The sequence below is a fragment of the Heterodontus francisci genome, chromosome 3 (assembly GCF_036365525.1).
Source record: "Heterodontus francisci isolate sHetFra1 chromosome 3, sHetFra1.hap1, whole genome shotgun sequence".
Taxonomy (NCBI): domain Eukaryota; kingdom Metazoa; phylum Chordata; class Chondrichthyes; order Heterodontiformes; family Heterodontidae; genus Heterodontus; species Heterodontus francisci.
The window spans coordinates 169,777,276-169,797,524 of record NC_090373.1 but is presented as its reverse complement, the minus strand read 5'-3'; the positions used below and the strand labels follow the sequence as shown (position 1 = coordinate 169,797,524).

Here is a 20,249-nt window from a genome sequence, read left to right as displayed (position 1 = left end):
CGGGGTCAGGAGAGAGGGGTTTAAGACAGTTTGCAGTAGAAGTAAAGAAGCCAGGCGTTATTTTTGCATTCCAGGATGATCATGGAATAATGAGCAGTTTTAGAAGATGAGAAAAAGACCCGTTAGTGTTTTAAGTTGCCCAGCCAGATCTGGCAGTGGATGGCTAAACCAGTTCACTGCCATAATCCTTTCAAGTCTTTGTCCCCTGGACTTAAGGGAGCAGAGATGAGGGCAGTACCAGCGAAACGACTAGGCTGAACGGGACTCATCTTTTTATTGGGGACCAGGGCATCAAAGGTGGAGATGAAGGTGCAGTTGAGCAAATCAGCAGCTGCAGAAATGTTGTGGTGAACAGAAGGCTAAAGGCCCTTGAGATTTTGAGTTGAAATTTTGAAAACACAGTTGGCAGTGATTGGGAGAGAATTTTTTCCCGGGGCAGATACAGAATGAGGTAGGGTTGAATCATGGAAAGGGGATGTGGTTGGAGAGTGATGCAAGGAACTGATCAGAGATGGCTTTATCTATAATTGATAGAATGAGATTAACAGGACCACGCGAGATGGCATGGTCGAGGGGTGGCAATGAATATGGGTTGGGGAGTTTACATACAGTGAGAGAAAACATGATGAGTTGAGATGGAGATTGAAATCAAGGATGAGAAATCGTTCAGTCCAGAGGAAAGTGGTGAAGATATCTCGTTGATTTTAAAAGAAAAAGCAGAAAATGCAGTGAATCTGAAATAAAAAATGAAAATGCTGAAATACACAGCAGGTCAGTCTTTATCTGTAGGGAGGATAAAGTTATGATGATTTGGGTCGAACTTTTCTGCTTTTTAATTGCTCGTCGGGTAGAGATTGTTCTCTTAATACGACAGAAGTGAGTTCACAAATATTCTTAATGCTCTTCTCTAACCTAGATTGTTCTCAACTAACCATATTAACATACAAGAAAACTACAGTACTAAGTGTTTTTAAAAAAGATATAAATCCTCTGCTCTGACCACTAACATTACTAATGACAAATTATTTTGTTCATCATAACTATAGACTGTTAATCAATGTCTGCAGCTCTCTTAGCTTCTACATGTTCCATTTCTGGGCACAGTAGAGTACTGATTTTGGCACTGGGTTAAGAACTCTGAGTTTGAGTTAAAATACCACCATGGCAAGAATGACATTAAATTTAATAAATGGTAATTTGTGAACTGGCACCAAAATTTAAAATTCCTCTGATCGCTCTCTGCCCAAACTACTAATTTTTTTTTGTCTTCTGCAATTTGTTTACTCATTGCAGGAGGCAGTGGCATAGTGGTAATGTCATTGGACTAGCAATCCAGAGGCCTAGGCTAATGCTATGGGGAATAAAAACAAGAAATGCTGGAATCACTCAGCAGGTCTGGCAGCATCTGTGGAAAGAGAAGCAGAGTTAACGTTTCGGGTCAGTGACCCTTCATCGGATGAAACCCGAAACGTTAACTCTGCTTCTCTTTCCACAGATGCTGCCAGACCTGCTGAGTGATTCCAGCATTTCTTGTTTTTATTTCAGATTTCCAGCATCCACAGTATTTTGCTTTTATTTTAATGCTATGGGGACACTGGTTCAAATCCCACCATGGCAGCTGGTGGAATTTTAAATTCAATTAAATCTGCAATTTAAAAAAAAATATGCTAATGTCAGTAATGGTGACTATAAATGGTGTCATAAAAACCCATCTGGTTCACTAATATCCTTCAGGGAAGGAAATCTACCATCCTTACCTGATCTGGCCTACATGTGACTCCAGACCCACAGCAATGTGGTTGACTCTTAAATACCCTGTGAAATGGCTTGGCAAGTCACTCAGGTTGGGGAAGAGTTGAAAAGGAATGAAACCAGATGGACCACATGACATCGACCTAGGCACTGGAAATGACAACAGCAAACCCAGCCCTGCTGACCCTACAAAGTCCTCCTTGCTAACATCTGGGGGCTTGTACCAAAAGAGGGGGGGCTGTCCCACAGACTAGTCAACTAACTGATATAGTGATGTACTCACAGAATCATACCTTATAGACAATGTCCCAGACACTGCCATCACCATCCCTGAGGTGGCAGCACAGTGGTAAATAGTCTGTAAGGAGTTGTTTTGGGAATTCTCAAGATTGACTTCGGACCCGATTAATGTCTCATGGCAACAGCTCAAACATGGGCATGGAAATCTCCTGCAAATTACCACCCTCCACCACCAGCCACACCCCCTCCCCCACCACCCCCAACCCAACCCTCAGCTGATGAATCATTACTCCATGTTGAGCACCAATTGGAAGAAGAACTGAGGGTGGTCAGGGCACAGAATGCACTCTGGTTTGGAGACTTTAATGTCCATCACCAAGAGTGGCTTGGTAGCACCACTACTGACTGAGCTGGCTGAATCCGAACGGGCATAGCTGCTAGACTGGGTCTGTGGCAGGTGGTGAGGGAGACAACAAGAGGAAAAAAACCTGCTTGACCTCGTCCTCGCCAATCTACCTGTCGCAGATGGATCTGTCCATGACCGTATTGGTAGGAGTGACCACCGCACAGTCCTTGTGGAGAATATGTCCTGTCTTCACACTGGCCGTTGTTCTATGGCTAAATGGGATAGGTTTCGAACAGATCTAGCAACTCAAAACTGGGCATCCATGAGGCACTGTGGGCCATCAACAGCAGTATAATTGTATTCAACCACAATCTTAACCTCATGGTCTGGCATATCCCCAACTCTACCATTACCATCAAGTCGGAGCAGCACCAGGCATACCTAAAAATGAGGTGTCAGCCCGATGAAGCTACAACATAGGACCACATGCATGCCAAACAGCAGAAGCAGCATGGGATCGACAGAGCTAAGCAATCCCAGACCAATGGATCAGATCTAAGGTCTGCAGTCCTGCTACATCCAGTCGTGAATGGTGATGAACAATTAAACAACTAACCAGAGGAGGAGGCTCCACAAATATCCCCATCCCAGCAAATCCGTGCAAAAGACAAGGCTGAAGCATTTGCAATCATTTTCAGCCAGAAGTGCCAATTGGATGATCCATCTCTGCCTCCTTCTGATGTCCCCAGCATTTCTCCACATGATGTCAAGAAACGACTAAAGGCACTGGATACTGCAAAGGCTATGGGCCCTGACAACATTCTGGCTATAGTACTGAGGACTTCCGACTACAGTACTGAAGAATGAAGACTGGCTGTGCCCCTAGCCAAGCTGTTCTAGTACTGCTACCACACTGCTATCTATCTGGAAATATGGAACGTTGCCCAGGTATGTCCTGTACACAAAAAGCAAGACAAATCTAACCCGGCCACTTTCCGCCCTGTCAGTCTACTCTGGATCATCAGCAAAGCGATAGAAGGTGTCATCGACAGCAATATCAGACGGCACTTACTCAGCATTAACCTGCTCACTGACGCTCAGTTTGGGTTCTACCAGGACCACCTGGCTTCTGACCTCATAATAGCCTTGGTCCAAACATGGATAAAAGAGCTGAACTCCAAAGGTGAGGTGAGAGTGACTGCCCTTGATATCAAGGCAGCATTTGACCAGGTATGGCATCAAGGAGCCCGAACAAAACTGGAGTCAATGGCAATCTGTGTTGGCGGTGGGTGGAGTGGGGGGGATTGGCTGCTAGAGGGACTCTCCGTTGGCTGGAGTCATACCTAGCACAAAGCAAGACGGTTTGGTTGTTGGAGGTCAATCACATCAGCTCTAGGACATCACTGCAGGAGTTCCTCAGGGAAGTGTCCTAGGCTCAACTATCTTAAGCTGCTTCATCAATAACCTTCCCTCCATCATAAGATCAGAAGTGGGGATGTTCACTGCAATGTTCAGCACCATTTGCAACTCCTCAGATACTGAAGCAGTCCATGTCCATTTGCATCAAGACCTGGACAGCATTCAGGCTTGGGCTGATAAGTGGCAAGTTACATTTGCACCACACAAGTGCCAAGCAATGACAATCTCCAACGAGAGAGAAACCAACCATCTCCCCTTGACATTCAATGGCATTACCATCACTGAATCCCCCACTGTCAATATTCTGGGGTTGCCATTAACCAGAAACTGAACTGGACCAGCCTCAAGTACTGTGGCTATGAGAACAGGTCAGAGGCTGCGATATCTGTGGCGAGTAACTCACCTGACTCCCCAAAGTCAGGAGTGTGATGGAATACTCTCCACTTGCCTGGATAGGTGCAGCTCCAACAACACTCAAGAAGCTTGACGCCACCCAGGACAAAGCAGCCTGATTGACTGGCATCCCATCCACCACCTTCAACATTTACTTCCTCCACCATCGATGCACAGTGGCAGCAGTGTCCCATCTACAAGATGCACTGCAGCGACTCACCAAGGCTCCATCAACAGCACTTTCCAAACCCGTGACCTCTAGCACCTGGATGGACAAGAGCAGCAGATGCATGGCAACACCACCACCTGCAAGTTCCCCTCCAAGCCACACACCATCCTGACTTGGAACTATATCGCCGTTCCTTCACTGTCGTCAAAATCCTGGAACTCCCTTTCTAACAGCACTGTGGGTGTACCTACACCTCGTGAACTGCAGCAGTTCAAGAAGGCGGTTCACCAGCACCTTCTCAAGGGCAATTAGGAATGGGCATTAAATGCTGGCCTAGCTAGCGACACCCAAGATTTAAAAAAATGAATGAAACGTTTATATGTGTCTGGGGACACCGTTGTTTACATCATTCTAGTCATTAACCACTACTTTCTGTTTCTGTCCTTCATTTCTAATTCCTAAGGTCATGCTCCAGTTAATGCTATGTGCTTTGATTTAATCAATAAGCTTCTCATGCAGAATCTGATCAGATATTTTTGAAGTTCTATATGCACAATTTCCACATTTCCTTTATCTGTACACTACATTATTTCCTCAAAGGACTCAGATTTATCAGACATAACTCGCCCTTTCCAAATCCATGCTGGCTGTCTTTAATCCATACTTTTCTAGGAATTTTATTTTATCCCATATAAAGACCTCTAGAAGCTTATTGACTACTTATGTTAGGCTGATTGGTCTATAATATTTGGTTTAATCCTTTTTCCTTATGTGACATCATCTATTTTCATCTTTGGTTTTGTGAGCCATTGATCCAATTCCAGTTTCAGGAGTGAGCAATATGTTGGTGGGTCTTTGCCAACAGTCAAGACAAACAGTGGCATAGGAATGGCTTTCTCTCTGAAAAGTGTGCAGATTTTTAAATTTATAACTATGATCATGCTTCATTTTATTAGTAATCAACCATATTGTTCCAGTGCAACATAATTTTAATTTGTTGCCTTGAACGTACGTTATATAGTCCTTGGGTGGAATGGGTCATTGGCTCATTTCCTTTCTTCACATTTGGGCTTTTGCATTAGAGTGGTGCAATATAATTTTGATTTGGGATTTTTTTTTAAAGTCAGTGAAGCTCTTATTGCTGTGCATCTGTATTGGAGCATTCAAAATGAAAATATCTGGAATTAACCAGTAATACAATTTGACTGAAATATAGCATTTTAAATGCATTAAAGCGAGTTATAGAATGTCTTAAAAATTTGCATTTTTTTTCTCTTGTCTAGGTGTAATCATTAGGAATCCTTGGGACAAAAATCTTATCAGTGAACTTCTGTCAAATCTAACTAAACCATTGAGTTCCTACTGCTCATTTTTAAATTGGGAGGAAAATATGCCTACTGTTCGACCGAAAATCAACCTCCGTTTAGGTAAACAGTACATTTAGTTGATGCCTACTCATTCGTAATTTTTTTCATTAGTTGTATTTCCATATGTACCTTTCCACAGCAAAATATTGTATATATTACTATGCTTTCCATAGTATTCCTACAAGTAGGCTATGGGAGAAACTTTGGTTATTTGCAGACCAGTATATTTATTTTCCACTCCTTTTTGTGGGAAAGGGCCGAGCTTTAACTTGCTGTTATTCCCTGACAACCAAGCTACACTTTATTCCAGCATTAACTAGCAATTGCCCACATATAAACTGGCTCCAAAGTGTAATTGGTATTAAAATATTGAAATTAATTTTGTATCAAATTGAGAACATCCTTTGGACAATTAAAAATAAAATAACGTACTGCTAATCTCAACAAGAAAGAACTTCTACTGAAATAGCTTGACAGCTGTCTTGTTTTCTGAAAAATGTCATTTAAATCCAAGCAAATTGTGTTCCTTCATTCGCTTGACTGCTACAGTTGTGGGAAATTATATCTGTTGAACTGTATTAACTCCTGTTCCTTTGTTTTCAATGATATGGTCATTCAAAATGAAGTAATACCATTATCTAATGTCCTTCAGGGAAAAGAACCTGCCACCCATACCAAATCTGACTAGTGCCACACTAGCTGACTTTTAATACCCTCTGAGCAATTTGAGATGAGAAATAAATGCTACTTTGCCCGCATTGCCCACATCCCAACAAATTTTAAAAATATTTTTACCTGCAGTGATTCAGCTGCTGAAAAAATGATTGGGGCTCATTTTCACTCAAAGCTAAGATATCCAGTAGTTTCTTATTTCTCTTCATTTCTGCTTGGTTGGTAATTAGAGATGGACAATAGGAATAAATGCAGTGTACTCTGGCTAAATGTGACAAATAATGTACCCCAGGTACCTTTTAATGGGGCCTTAACATTTCACATATATATCAATGACTTGGATGAAGGAATAGAGTTGTATTTCCAGGTTTGGAGAGAAAGTTATGAGGTGCAGTAAATTGTGTAGATGGGAGCAGGAAAGTACAAAAGGACATAAGACAGGTTAAGTGAGTGGGGGAAAAATTAGCAGATGAGATTAATGTCAGGCATTGTGAGGTCATCCACTTTGGATACAAGAAGGACAGATCAGAATATTTTCTTCATGGCGAGAGACTAGGAATTGTGCAGGAACCAGGGGATTTTGGTGTCCAGGTGCACGAGCAACTAATAACTTGTTGCGCAAGCACAAAAAGTAATCAAAAAGGTCTGTAGGAATGTTAGCCTGGAACTCAAATAGACTGGATATAAAGCAGAGAAAGCTATACTTTGGTCGTACAGATACTTGGTCAGACCCCACATGGAGTACTGACTGAGTTCAGTTTTGCACATCAAATCTCAGGAAAGATGTATTAGCCATGGAAAGAGTACAGCCAAGATTCACCAGAATAATAAGGGGGCTTAAAGGGTTAAGTTTTGAGGATAGGCTGCATAAATTTGGGTTAAATTCACTTGCATTTAGACAGCTGAGGTGTTTAAATGCTAGAGGGATTCATTTGAGGTGATGCAGCAGCATTTTCTTCAAGGTGGAGTGGTGGTTAGAATACAGAACAAGTGGGCATTATTTTAAAATTAGAGCTAGGCCATTCAGGAGTGAAATCAGAATGCACTCTTTCCACACAAAGGGTAGTGGAAATCTGGCTGTCTCCCTTTCATCCACAAGACTGTGGATGTTGGATCAATTGAAATTTTAAGTCCAAATTTGATAGATTTCTGTTAGGTAAGTGTATAGATCTAAGATCAGGTTAAGTTGAGATACAGGTCAGACATAATGTGAATGGTGGAACAGACCCAAGGGGCTGAATGGCCTCCTGCTATTGTGTTTCTGGAGACTGAAGTCTGCTCTCCTCTGGGCTGTGATGAGGTATCTACCAACTATTCCATCAATAAATGTAACTGATTTTCTTCTAAGGAGGGAAAGTATTTTCTCTTAAAACATGAAAAATAATTAAGGAACAGGAAAAGAAGGTGGAGGAAAGCAAGGCAAATAAAGAAGGAAGCAGGATTTTTAATTTGAGAGTAAAATGTGTGATGGCAAATTGGTTAAATTAGAATGAATGGTTATAACTGCAAGGAAATCAAAAGGAAAATGTTCTGAAGAGTAAGACTTTTTTAATGTCTGAAGAACTGAGGGATTTCAGCAATGGCATATGAACTATGAGGAGAGTGAGTCGGTATTAGAGTACAATTTTATGACTAATGTTGAAATTTCAAGATGTGTTGAGTTTTGTAGCATAAGTAGTGGAACCTCTACTTATAAATGTCCCTGCCATTGTTATGATTGAGTGTAGATAGTTCTTGGACAGCAGAGCACCTTGATACTAATGGGATATTGTGAAGAAAGGGGTGTTAAACCACTGAATATGCACATCAGGTTAGCCACTTAGAGGCTGACACTGATTGCAACGTTATAAAAAGGTCTTTTCCATCATCTGCAGTTGGCATTTCGATTGGAAGTGACCTACGCAAGGCAATTTGGGAAGAATAGATGAAAGAAAACTATGGGGGTTAAATTATGAGGACAGATTTCATAGACCAGACTTGTAATCCCTTGAGTATAGGAGACTGTGGGTGATCTAGTTGAGGTGTTCAAGATAATTCAAGGTAAATAGAGAGAAACTATGTCCTTTTGACCGGGAGGTCAGTCAGAAAAGGGGTGGGTGGGGGTGGGGGGGGGTGGGGGAGCCTTAACCTTGGAGCTCGACCATTCAGGGGTAATGTCAGAAAGAACTTCCTGAAACAAAAGGTAGTGGAAATCTCTCAGTTGAAAATTTCAAAATGGAGATTGATAGATTTTTTGTTAGGCAAGGGTATTAAGGGATACTAGCAGAGACTTATAAAACATTTGCAGTCAAATTAGTATCTTTATTACAACAATGCTTCTTGAAATACAGGATTTCTAGTAAATCTTTCACTGAAGACTTTAACAGAATCAAAACTCCTCACTCTGGAAAAAGCAGTCTGTGTAAAAACAGGCCTAGGAATATCATTACAAATTTTGTCGAGTTTGGCCTTGTGACTTGTTTATAGTCATAGAATATGAAAGTCTAATTGGAAACTGTTTCTCCTGAGTTGAAAAGGTAACTGTACATCTGATGGGCTCAATATTATTCGAGGAGTAAACGCTATTTCCTTGAAATCTGCCTGTTATAATTTCAGCATCTATCAAAGAAAATGGCTTACTAATTACCAATCTTGTTCCATGACAAAGTCCTTGTTTAGAATTCAAGTTTCATAGCAGCATTGCTCCTTCCTTGAGTCCAAGTTTGTATGGCGGCATGCCCATTGGAGTTAGACTGTGTAGAAACTCGCGAGGGTATAGACTGTTATCACTTTGTCTATAGAATCAATGCTAATGTATTTTTTTTAATTCAACTGACAACTTTTCTAAAACTTTTCATTCAAATCTAGTAAATCTTCATATTTAGCATAAAGAATAGCTTTCAAATAACAAGTTGTATCAAATAATTGTCCCTGCCATTTTGCCACACTTAACTGATTCTATCATCTCATCTATCCCTCCCTCCCATGCCCTTATCTCCTATCCCCTCCCCTCCCATTAATCCCATGCCAACCCTCCGTAGAAAAAAATCTCTGCAACTGGGTTAACTTTGTTGTTGGGTTCCCCTTACCTTCTGCTGGTTTTGTTCTTCACCAACCTGTCCATCCTGCTGCCACTGATCATTGGCAGCCATGCATGCACCATGCACGCTACTCCTCCGCATGCTCTGCATGCGCCAGGCACTGCCCACTAAATAAACCCACCATCAGACGCAATCCTTAAAATGACAAAGAACAAAGAAAATTACAGCACAGGAACAGGCCATTCGGCCCTCCAAGCCTGCGCCTATCCAGATCCTCTATCTAAATCAAAACGGTCAGGACTGACAAAAACTGAGTAGTATTATTAAAGATTGGAATGCAGAAGGGTAAATGGAGTTGAAATTCAGATCAGGTACAATCTAATTGAACGGTAGAACAGGTTCAAGGAGATGCAAGGACCACTCCTTATAGTAAATTATATTTGTTTTGATTCTTTGACCTTGAGAAATCAGTCTATGAAAAATGTCTCTTCATGCAGTAACAGCCAGCCAATTCGATTACTCATCCTAAAGTTCTTAACAATTGCATGTTATTCTAAGACTTGAGAAAATGTTAGTTTTTATTTTTTGGGTATTGTTACTAGAAAAAATTGAGATAAAAATATTGGTGTAACTCTAGCTAGCTATCAAATGTGGATTCAGTGCTGTTTATCATTTCTTGTTGAAGCTGACAAGTCAGTTTTAAAAACAATTATCGTGACTGAGTAGAGATATTTATCAAAGATGATCAACATGAAGCGATTATCACTCTCAAGTACCCAATTCAAGCCGGATATGCTATGTTGACCCAGTTTTGTTTTGTCTGTGTTCCTTTTCTTCAACCTCTTTTAAGTTGCACTTGAATTTCAGTGTGCTTATTTATACAACTGGATTCTATCAAGTTGAAAGGCTTTTGCAGTTTTTGTAAAATTTTCCCTCTCTCCTATGTTTAGGGAATGAAATGTTCCATGTTGCTTATTTGCTTGGACAGGGAGCCTTTGCTCATGTTTACCAAGCTACAATTCTGGATATGAATAACTTGTCAGATGTGAGGAACCAACAAAAAGTGAGCTTAAAGGTAAGTAAAAGATTATGATTTGTTTTGCTAAACTCAATTTGCTGTTTTGGGAAATGAACCTAAATTTTGTTTCCACTTTGACTGCCAGTGAAATTACGAATTGGTGCCTACAATACCACTATTTCCTCTCTGTTCCTGCATTAACAATAACATGTACCACTTCATGTTGTTTGGGTTCTAATCTATAAATTTAATAAACAAAGTAGAACATAAGGCAAAATATTGACATAATTTGCTATGGATGCAGTAAATGTATGTACAAGCACTTTTGTACAGTGGAGTTAATGTTGGGTGATGATTTCTAGAAGTAGTCGTTTGGTAGCACAGAACTTGAGTATTGCTGAAAAAAGAGACGTTGAAGCTTTTCGTCTTGCACTCATCAGGACAATCTGCAAGAATACCAACGTAAGGGAAAGCAACAACTTTATACTGGATGACAAGAAAGTGCTGATTGGTTGGCAAGTGAACTCTGGTAGAGGCATTGCCATGATGAATGCACGAGTTTATAGTGACTGACAGTTAACTGTCAAGCTTTGTTGAAATTTAAACCAGGCAGCTTGACTCTGGTCAAGACTTTGCCCTGAGGAATGAACCAGTGAATGGCTGTCACTTATTTTGTTTAGCTGAAACAGGCGCAATATGTGTACATGTTCTTTTTGCCTGCAAAGACACACCTCTGGAAGGGTATTGTATCCCAAAAATTTGAACAACAGGTGAAGCTAGCTGTTTCACGCTGCTACTATGCAGTAGCAACACATGTGTTGTTCACCATTAACAGGATGCTGCCATCAAAGCAAAAAGATGTTCTGCATATCACACAAATGAGTAATGTGATATGAATTTCAATGCCGGTGTGATGCTAGGTATATAGGCCGTACGATCCAAAGACTGGCGGATCCTACCAAACAATATGTCCCTTCCGCTGTTCGCAACAGGCAAGGTACAGGCCGTACCTGCTACGACCAGGTGAGAAATGTGTCTAGGGGTCTTTTGCTGTCTTTACCTGGTCTTAGTGTAACAGGGTTTAATTTTAAACACTGTGTTTTGAGCTCCACTTTTTGTGAATCCTTGTTCATAGTTTTCCAATTACAAGACAAAGAAACCAGTTCGAGCAGGCTTTCTCAGGTTTAAAGAAGAAAGGTGAAATTTTATTAAAACTTAAACTCTAATATGGTTCACGCCTACGGATATACGACGCGCTCACGCTAGCATGCACACACGATATACACATGCAGATAGGAACAGAAAAGAGGAGAGAAAAACATAGTAGAGAGGGATTTGAGGCAATATCTTGTTACGGTGCTTCGAGCTCACTGTAGTCCTTTTGTGAGTAGTCTTCCTTTTCGTTAGGGCCCAATAGTCGTCTTAAAAGCTTGTTCACGTAGGAAACTTTTCTCTCTTTGAGTTTCACGTGTTTTCACAAGATTCAGTACCATGGGAAGGAGATGGAAGCAGACAGGAGAGAGGTCTTCTTGCTTCAGTTCCAGGAGAGATCTTTACTCCTTGAACACAGGGTTTTTTCTCTGTTCAAATCCTTTGTTGGAAGTTTAAATTCTCTGCAACAGCCATGTGACTAAAACTGGTCTGACCACTTTTTCTGTGTATTGGGGAAGCAACAATTGGGTCCCCATTTTTCCAACATTGCTAGTACTATGCAAATGCCCTTCCAATCAGGGCTTGCAGTTTTAAGTTTTAATGTTCATGTGGAGAAATAATGTGTGCCTCAGTCTTGCCAACCAGCCTGTGCTTGCAAAACTCAGAACACAGTGTCCAACATTAGATGTGATTCCACGATTGGACAACATTTGCTAAATAATCCTCAGTGTGCTAAGAATTAAGCTGACAACCAATTTAAGATTGTCAGTAGGGCTCACAGTGTGGCACATTTGTGCGTACAGGAAGCTACGTATATTAATACACAGGACCCTGTTCTTTGCAGACAGAAAGAACATGTACACACATTGCACTTGTTTCAGCTAAACAAAATAAGTGACTGCCATTCGGTGGTTTGTTCCTCGGGGCAATGCCTTGACCAATCAGTCAAGCTGCCTGGTTTAAATTTCAAACAAAGCTTGACAGTTAACTGTCAGTCACTATAAACTCGTGCATTCTCCATGGCAATGCCTCTACCAATCAGAGTTCACTTGCCAACCAATCAGCACACTCCTGTCATACAGTATAAAGTTGTTGCTTTCCCTTACATTGGTATTGTTGTGGATTGTCCTGATGAGTGCAAGACGAAAAGTTTCGACAACAAGTCTCTATTTTCAGCAATACATCATTTCTATAAGTCAATACTGAAATTTACCAATTTATTGTTGAAAGCTCCAAAAATATGGGCACCTGTACATTATACTGGACACCTGCAATTCTTAAGGTGACTGTAGATTGGGAAAGCAAGTGGAGACCAGGTTGATATGCCAGGGAAGGAAAAAAGCAGTGTGTGAATCACACCCAATAGCTAGCTGCTGGGACAGTTTGTTTATCTTCTACCTTCACTGGGGATTGATATGTGATGTTGAGAGAAATATAGGAATGACATAATTAAAATTGATTCATCTGGTTTCCCTGATAGTTGATTTGGTTACTGCATCATGCAGTCCAGAAGGTCCAAGTTTGTTCCTCAGCCTATGCTGAGCTTATTTAAGGAAGGATGTAAATGCATTGCAAGCAGTTCAGAGAAGGTTTACTAGACAAATACCTGGAATGGGCAGGTGACCTTATGAGGAAAGGTTGTACAGGCTTGGCTTTTCCCACTGGAGTTTAGGAGAGTAAGAGGTGACTTGATTGAAACATATAGGATCCTGAGGAGTCTTGATAGGGTGGATGTGGAAAGGGTGTTTCCTCTTGCGGGAGAATCTAGAACTAGGGATCAGTGTAAAAATAAGGGGTCGCACATTTTAGACAGATGAGGAGAAATTTTTCTTTGAGGGTCGTGAGTCTTTGGAACTCTCTTCCTCAAAAGGGGGTGGAAGCAGAATCTTTGAATATTCTTAAGGCAGAGGTAGATAGATTCATGATAAGCAAGGGTGTGGAAGATTATCGGGGGTAGGCGGGAATGCGGAGTTGAGGTTACAATCAGATCAGCCATGTTCTTTTTGAATGGCGGAGCAGACTCAAGGGGCCAAGTGCTCTGCTCCTCCTAATTCGTATGCATGTTCATGGGTATGAGCTATCTGATCTGAGCTTGTGTGGTAGTACTGGCTTTCTTTTATTCTTTCATTGGATGTGGGTATTGCTGGCATGGCCTGCATTTGTTGCCCATCGCTAATTGCCCTTGACAGCCGAGTGACTTGTTAAGCATTTCAGAGGGCATTTAAGACTCAACCACATTGCTGTGGGTCGCATGCAGGCCAGACCAGGTAAGGGCAGCAGATTTTCTTCCCAAAAAGACATCAGTTAACCAGATGGGTTTTTACAACAATCTATAGTTTCATGATTATATAAACTATTCTTTTCTTTTGGGCCTCCTTATCTCGAGAGACAATGGGTAAGCGCCTGGAGGTGGTCAGTGGTTTGTGAAGCAGCGCCTGGAGTGGCTATAAAGGCCAATTCAAGAGTGACAGGCTCTTCCACAGGTGCTGCAGAGAAATTTGTTTGTCGGGGCTGTTGCACAGTTGGCTCTACCCTTGCGCCTCTGTTTATAAACTATATAGTTTCACCATTAGAGACTAGCTTTCAATTCCAGATTCTTAATTAATTGAATTTAAATTTCACCAGCTGCTGTGAATCTTTGTTGCCAGGGCATTAGCCTGGGCCTCTGGGCTAATAGTCTCGTGACATTGCTACTATGCCACCATCTTCCCCCTGGTTGGGGCTGCACCCCAAACTACGGAAAGGAAGAACTGGAAAGGATTCTTCTGAAGGATTTCATCCGGCATCACTGGATAGGCATCTGTGGACACTAGGAATTAGATTAAATTTAATGTGATGCCCATATAGTTGAGCTTCCTTCTGTAGGCTCGTATATGAAGAATAGCTAGGCTCTTCATACAGCAACGAATCAAGCAGAATACAGAAGGTACAAAACTGAAAAAGGAAATAAGATGGGCAAAGACTGTGCATGAGAAAAAATTAGCAGGTAACATAAAAGGGAGTCTTTTATAAACATCTAAATAGAAAAAGGATAGTCAAAGGAAAGGTGGGGCAATTAGAGAACAAAAAGGAAATCTTGTTGGAGCAGAGGGGATAGCTGAGCTACTAAAGTCATTTGCATCTGTCCACAAAAAAATGCTGATATCTCAAAGGAGGAAGGAGTAGAGAAATTGGGTAGGATAAAGACTGTTTAAAAGGTTGGCAGCACTCAAAATAGAAAAGTCCACCTAGCTAGCTGAGGGAAGTAAGGGTGGAAATAGCTAAGGAGGCTCTGGCCACAATCTTTCACTCTACCTTGGTTATGGGAGTGATAGCAGAAGACTGGAGGGTTGTAAACATTACACCCATGTTCAAAAAAGGGGAGGGGAATGAACACTTGTAGATTCGTGTACACAAATCTTTTGAAGGTGGCAAGACAAGTTGAGAAGACTGTTAAAATAGCTTAAAGGATCCTTGGTTTTATAAATAGTGACATGGAGTTCTAAAGCACGAAGTTATGCTAAACCTTTATAAATCAGTGATTAGGATAGGAGAGGGTGCAGAGGAAAATTACCAGAATGATATCTGGGATAAGGTACTTTAGTTAAGTGGAGAGACTAAAGCTGGGGTTGTTTTTCTTAGACCAGAGAAAGTTAGAGAGAGATTTAATAGAGGTGTTCAATATTGAGGGATTTTGATAAGAGTAAATAAGGAGTGACAGTTTCTACTGTGACTTTAAGATGATTGGAAAAAGAACCAGAGGAGAGATAAGAATTTTTTTTAATAACGTGTTTATAGAGCCATTTACGGCATAGAAGGAGGCCATTCGGCCCACAAGTCCATGCCAGCTTTCCGCAGAGCAATTCAGTCAGTCCCACTCCCCTGCTCGATCCCTGTAGCCCTGCAAGTTTGTTTCCCTCAAGTGCCCAAATTTCCTTTTGAAATCATTGTCTCTGCTTCCACTATCCTCATGGTGGAAGCAGATTCAATGCTAACGTTCAAAACAATACATGGAAAGGAAAAACAATTACAGGGTTATGGAGAAAGAGCAAGGGATAGGAACTAATTGGATAGCCCTTGCAAATAGCCAGCACAGGCATGATGGGCTGAATGGCATCATGTGCTGTATGATCCTATAATAACCACTTGATATGTCATACTGGAGGACTGTGTCCCAGCAAGAGTTCTTGCTTTCAAGTGAAAAGAATAGACTGAGACTAAAAAATACTGTTGAAAAAGTAATACTTTTTGTTTTGTGAATTTAATCTCATGATGTGACATGGCATACTATTTTTAAAGTATTTTTTTAAAATTGTTTTCCAGGTTCAAAAAACATCTAATCCCTGGGAATTCTACATAAGTACTCAGCTAAGTGAGAGATTGAACCCCAAGTTTTGCAACCTATACAACAATATCTACTCTGGACACTTCTTTAAGAATGGCAGTATTTTGGTTGGAGAGTTGTACAGTTTTGGAACTTTGCTGGTATTTGATTTACTCAACAATTTGTTTCACATGCTGCATATTATCATCATGTGTGTTTGAATTGAATTTTTTTTGTGACCTTAAAAGATGACTTTAATTCTACCTCAGACATGTGACATTAGTATATATTTCAGGGTTTATTCATTCAGGTTGCTGAAAAATCTTGAGGCACTGATTGGCATCATTAGTTGCTAGCTGAGACTGCTGGTCTATTTGGTTTACATCAATTCTACAAAAAGATCCCAGAGTTCTATGAAATGTATGCAGGTATGTTTTTTTTAAAAAAAAGAATAGGGAGAAGATTAAACCTCAAACCTGTCTACTGGATCCTATCGACATGGGGTATTGGGATTCACAGTAGACCCTATTGCCTTGTGGCTTATGGATTTTAGTATAAAAGCGGAGGAAATCTGATTGGATTTATAAATATCACCTACATTTTCAACTGTTTAAATAAATAGTACATAGTTTACAGCAACGATACATTCCTTCAAGGCACAAAAACCCCAAAAGTAAAGGCAGTCAAACATGGATAACAAAGGAAGTTAAAGATTGTATGAGATTAAAAGACAAGGCCTAGAAGTTGCCAGAAATGGTCGTAAACCTGAGGATTGGGAGGATTTTAGAATACAGCAAAGGAAGACGAAGAAACTGATAAAGGGGGCAGCTGGAAAGGTAAGTTTCACTATAAAGTACTTACCTAGCCATTCGGCGGATGCGGACACGGGGTCTGCTGGGTAAGTGAACTTATATATTTGGGCAGTGGCTAAACCCGAAATACTACACGTGTAGTGTCTCCCACCCATCATCCTCCTCTAACCAAAAAAAAAGGACTCTTGTGTGGGGTAAGGTTTTACTTTATTTGTTTTTTTTAATTCTCTGTTGTCAATTTAGAGCAGAGGGGATGGAAGCTAGGGCAGTTGCATGCTCCTCTTGCAGGATGTGGAAGGTAAGGGTCACCACTTGTGTCCATGCTGACTTCACCTGTGCGAAGTGCACCCAACTCCAGCTCCTCACAGACCGCGTTAGGGAACTGGAGCTGGATGAACTTCGGATCATTCGGGAGGCTGAGGGGGTGATAGAGAAGTAATGACACCTAAGTCACAGGATAAAGGTAGCTGGGTGACCGTCAGGGGAGGGAGAGGGAAAAGGCGCACAGTGCAGGGATCCCCTGTGGCCGTTCCCCTCAATAATAAGTATACCGTTTTGGATACGGTTGGGGGGGGACGACCTACCAGGGGAAAGCCACAGCGGCCAGGTCTCTGGCACTGAGCCTGGCTCTGCGGCTCAGAAGGGAAGGGGGAGAATAGGAGAGCGATAGTGATAGGAGATTCAATGGTTAGAGGAACAGACAGGAGATTCTGTGGTCGCGAACGAGACTCCCGGATGGTATGTTGCCTCCCGGGAGCCAGGGTCAGGGATGTCTTGGATCGAGTCTACAGGATTCTTAAGGGGGAGGGGGTACAAGATGATGAGAGGCATAGATAGAGTGGATAGTCAGAGACTTTTTCCCAGGGCGAAAAGGGCTATCACCAGGAGGCATATTTTTAAGGTGATTGGAGGAAGGTTTAGGGGAGATGTCAGAGGTAGGTTCTTTACACAGAGAGTGGTGGGTGCGTGGAATGCACTGCCAGCGGTGGTAGTAGAAGCAGACACATTAGGGACATTTAAGCGACTCTTGGATAGGTACATGGATGATAGTAGAATGAAGGGTATGTAGGTAGTTTGATCTTAGAGTAGGTTAAAGGTTCGGCACATCGTGGGCCAAAGGGCCTGTGCTGTGCTGTTCTATGTTCTAAAGGGAGAATAGAATATGAATGTAAGATAGCATAAAATATAAAAACGGACTGTAAAAGCTTCTACAGGTACGTAAAAAGGAAACATTTGACTAAGACAAATGTGTGCCCATTACAGGCAGAGTCAGGGGAATTTTTTAATGGGGAATAGAGAAATGGCAGAGAAGCTAGATGATTACTTTGTGTCTGTCTTCACTGAGGAAGATACAAGAAATCTTCCAGAATTAGAGATCCAAGGGATTAGAGGAAATGAGGAATTGAAGGAAATTAGTATTCGTAAGAAGGTTGTATTGGAGAAATCAGTGGGGCTGAAGGTTGATAAGTCCCCAGGATCTGATATTCTACATCCCAGAGTGTTGAAAGAGGTAGCTATGGGGATGGTGAATGCATTGCTGATCATCTTCCAAAATTCTAGAGATTCTGGAGCGGTTCCTGCAGATTGGAAGGTCACAAATGTCACCCAACTATTTAAGAAGGGAGGGAGAGAGCAAACTGTAAATTACAGAACTGTTAGCCTTATATCAGTCATTGGGAAATGCTAGAATCTCTTCTAAAGGATGTGATAAATGGACACTTAGATAATCTGATTGGGCATAGTCAACATGAATTTATGAATGGGAAATCATGTTTGATGAACCTGTTGGAGTTTTTTGAGGATGTTTCCAACAGAATTGATGAAAAGGAGTTGGTGGACGTGGTATACTTGGATTTTCAGAAGGCTTTTGATAAAATCCCCCACAGGAGATTGGTTAGCAAAATTAAAGCACATGGGATAGGAGGTAATATACTGGCAAGGGTTAAGAATTGGTTAACGGGCAGAAGCAGAGAGTAGAAATAAATGGGTCATTCTAGTGTTGGCAGGCTGTGACTAGTGGGGTACCGCAGAGTTCAGTGCTTGGGCCCCAGCTGTTCACAATATATATCAACGATTTGGATGTGGGGACCAAATGTAGTATTTCCAAGTTCGCAGATGACCCAAAACTAGGTGGGAATGTGTGTTGAGGAAGATGCAAAGCGGCTTCGTGGGGATTTGGACAGACTTAGTGAGTGGGCAAGAATGTGGCGGATTGAATATAATGTGGAAAAATGTGAGATTATCCACTTTGGTAGGAGGATGGATGTGCAGAGTATTTCTTAAATGGTAAGAGATTAGGAAGTGTAGATGTACAAAGGGACCTGGGTGTCCTCGTCAATAAGTCACTGAAAGCTAACATGCAGGTGCAGCAAGCAATTCAGAAGACTAATGGTATATTGGCCTTTATCGCAAGAGGATTTGAGTACAGGAGTATTGAATTCTTGCTTCAATTGTATAGAACCTTGGTTAGACCGCACCTGGAGTACTGTGTGCAGTTTTGGTCCCCTTACCTTAGGAAGGATATTATTGCCATAGAGCGAGTACATTGAAGATTCACCAGACTTGTTCCCGGGATGGCGGGACGGTCCTATGAAGAGAGATAGGCGAAACTGGGCCTGTATTCTCTCGAGTTTCGGAGAATGAGAGGCGATCTCATTGAAACCAACAAGATACTTCAAGGGATAGACAGGGTAGATGCAGCTAAGATGTTTCCCCTAGTCGAGGAGTCTAGAACCAGTGGACACGATTTCAAAATAAGGGGGAAGCCACTAGGACCGAGATGAGGAGAAATGTCTTTACTCAAAGGGTTGTGAATCATTGGAATTCTCTACCCCAGAGGGCTGTGGAAGTTCAGTCATTGAGTATGTTTAAAGCCGAGATTGACAAATTTCTAAATACAAATCACAAAAGGGGATAGTGTGGGGAAAAAGACATGTAAGTGGATGATCAGCCATGATCATATTGAATGGAGGGGCAGGCTCAATGGGCTGAATGGCCTACTGCTGCTCCTATATTGCTATATTTCTTTTCTCCCTCCTCCCTTTTCCCAGCTTCATGTAGACTTAAGAATGGGCATGGTGAATTTTTGCTGCGTTAGCTTTTGCCCCACTGAGGCCTGGCAAATGTTATTCCAATGATTAGCATCCCTTTTCAATCTATCTGACTTTTCTATGGTATTCCCTACCTGGACTAAATATGGGTGGTCTTTTGTGAAGTGTTAAGCTCCATCCTATCAGAAAATGAATCCAGCAATTTGATAGTTGATCATCAGGCTATATTTGTATTTTGACTTGATCTACTTAAGGCGATACTGGAGCTGGTCACAGGCAATGCTGAATTTGTTGTTTGCATTGATTGAATAATTAAAAGATTGACACTTAGCTGAAATAATACACTTTTGCTAGACTTTATAAACAGAATGCAGTTTTCCAAGAAGGTTGCTAAATACACAGGGTACTCCAATTGAGACATGTGCTCTGTCAGGTTTTTAAAAGGCTTATTGAATGCTACTTTAAAGAAATACTTGTACTTATATAGTGCTTTTCATGACCACCAGACATCTCAAAGCACTTTACAGATAATGAAA

General features: G+C 41.3%; 1 protein-coding gene across 1 annotated transcript in view; it reads left to right on the top strand.

The window, feature by feature from the left end:
• The window catches only part of bub1 (BUB1 mitotic checkpoint serine/threonine kinase), a 111,504-nt gene that overhangs the window by 73,476 nt on the left and 17,779 nt on the right, over positions 1–20,249 (top strand). The window contains exons 19-21 of the mRNA XM_068027527.1: positions 5,603–5,746; positions 10,329–10,453; positions 15,851–16,012. Of these exons, the coding sequence (XP_067883628.1) occupies positions 5,603–5,746; positions 10,329–10,453; positions 15,851–16,012 (431 nt within the window). The remainder of the gene's footprint in view (positions 1–5,602; positions 5,747–10,328; positions 10,454–15,850; positions 16,013–20,249) is intronic.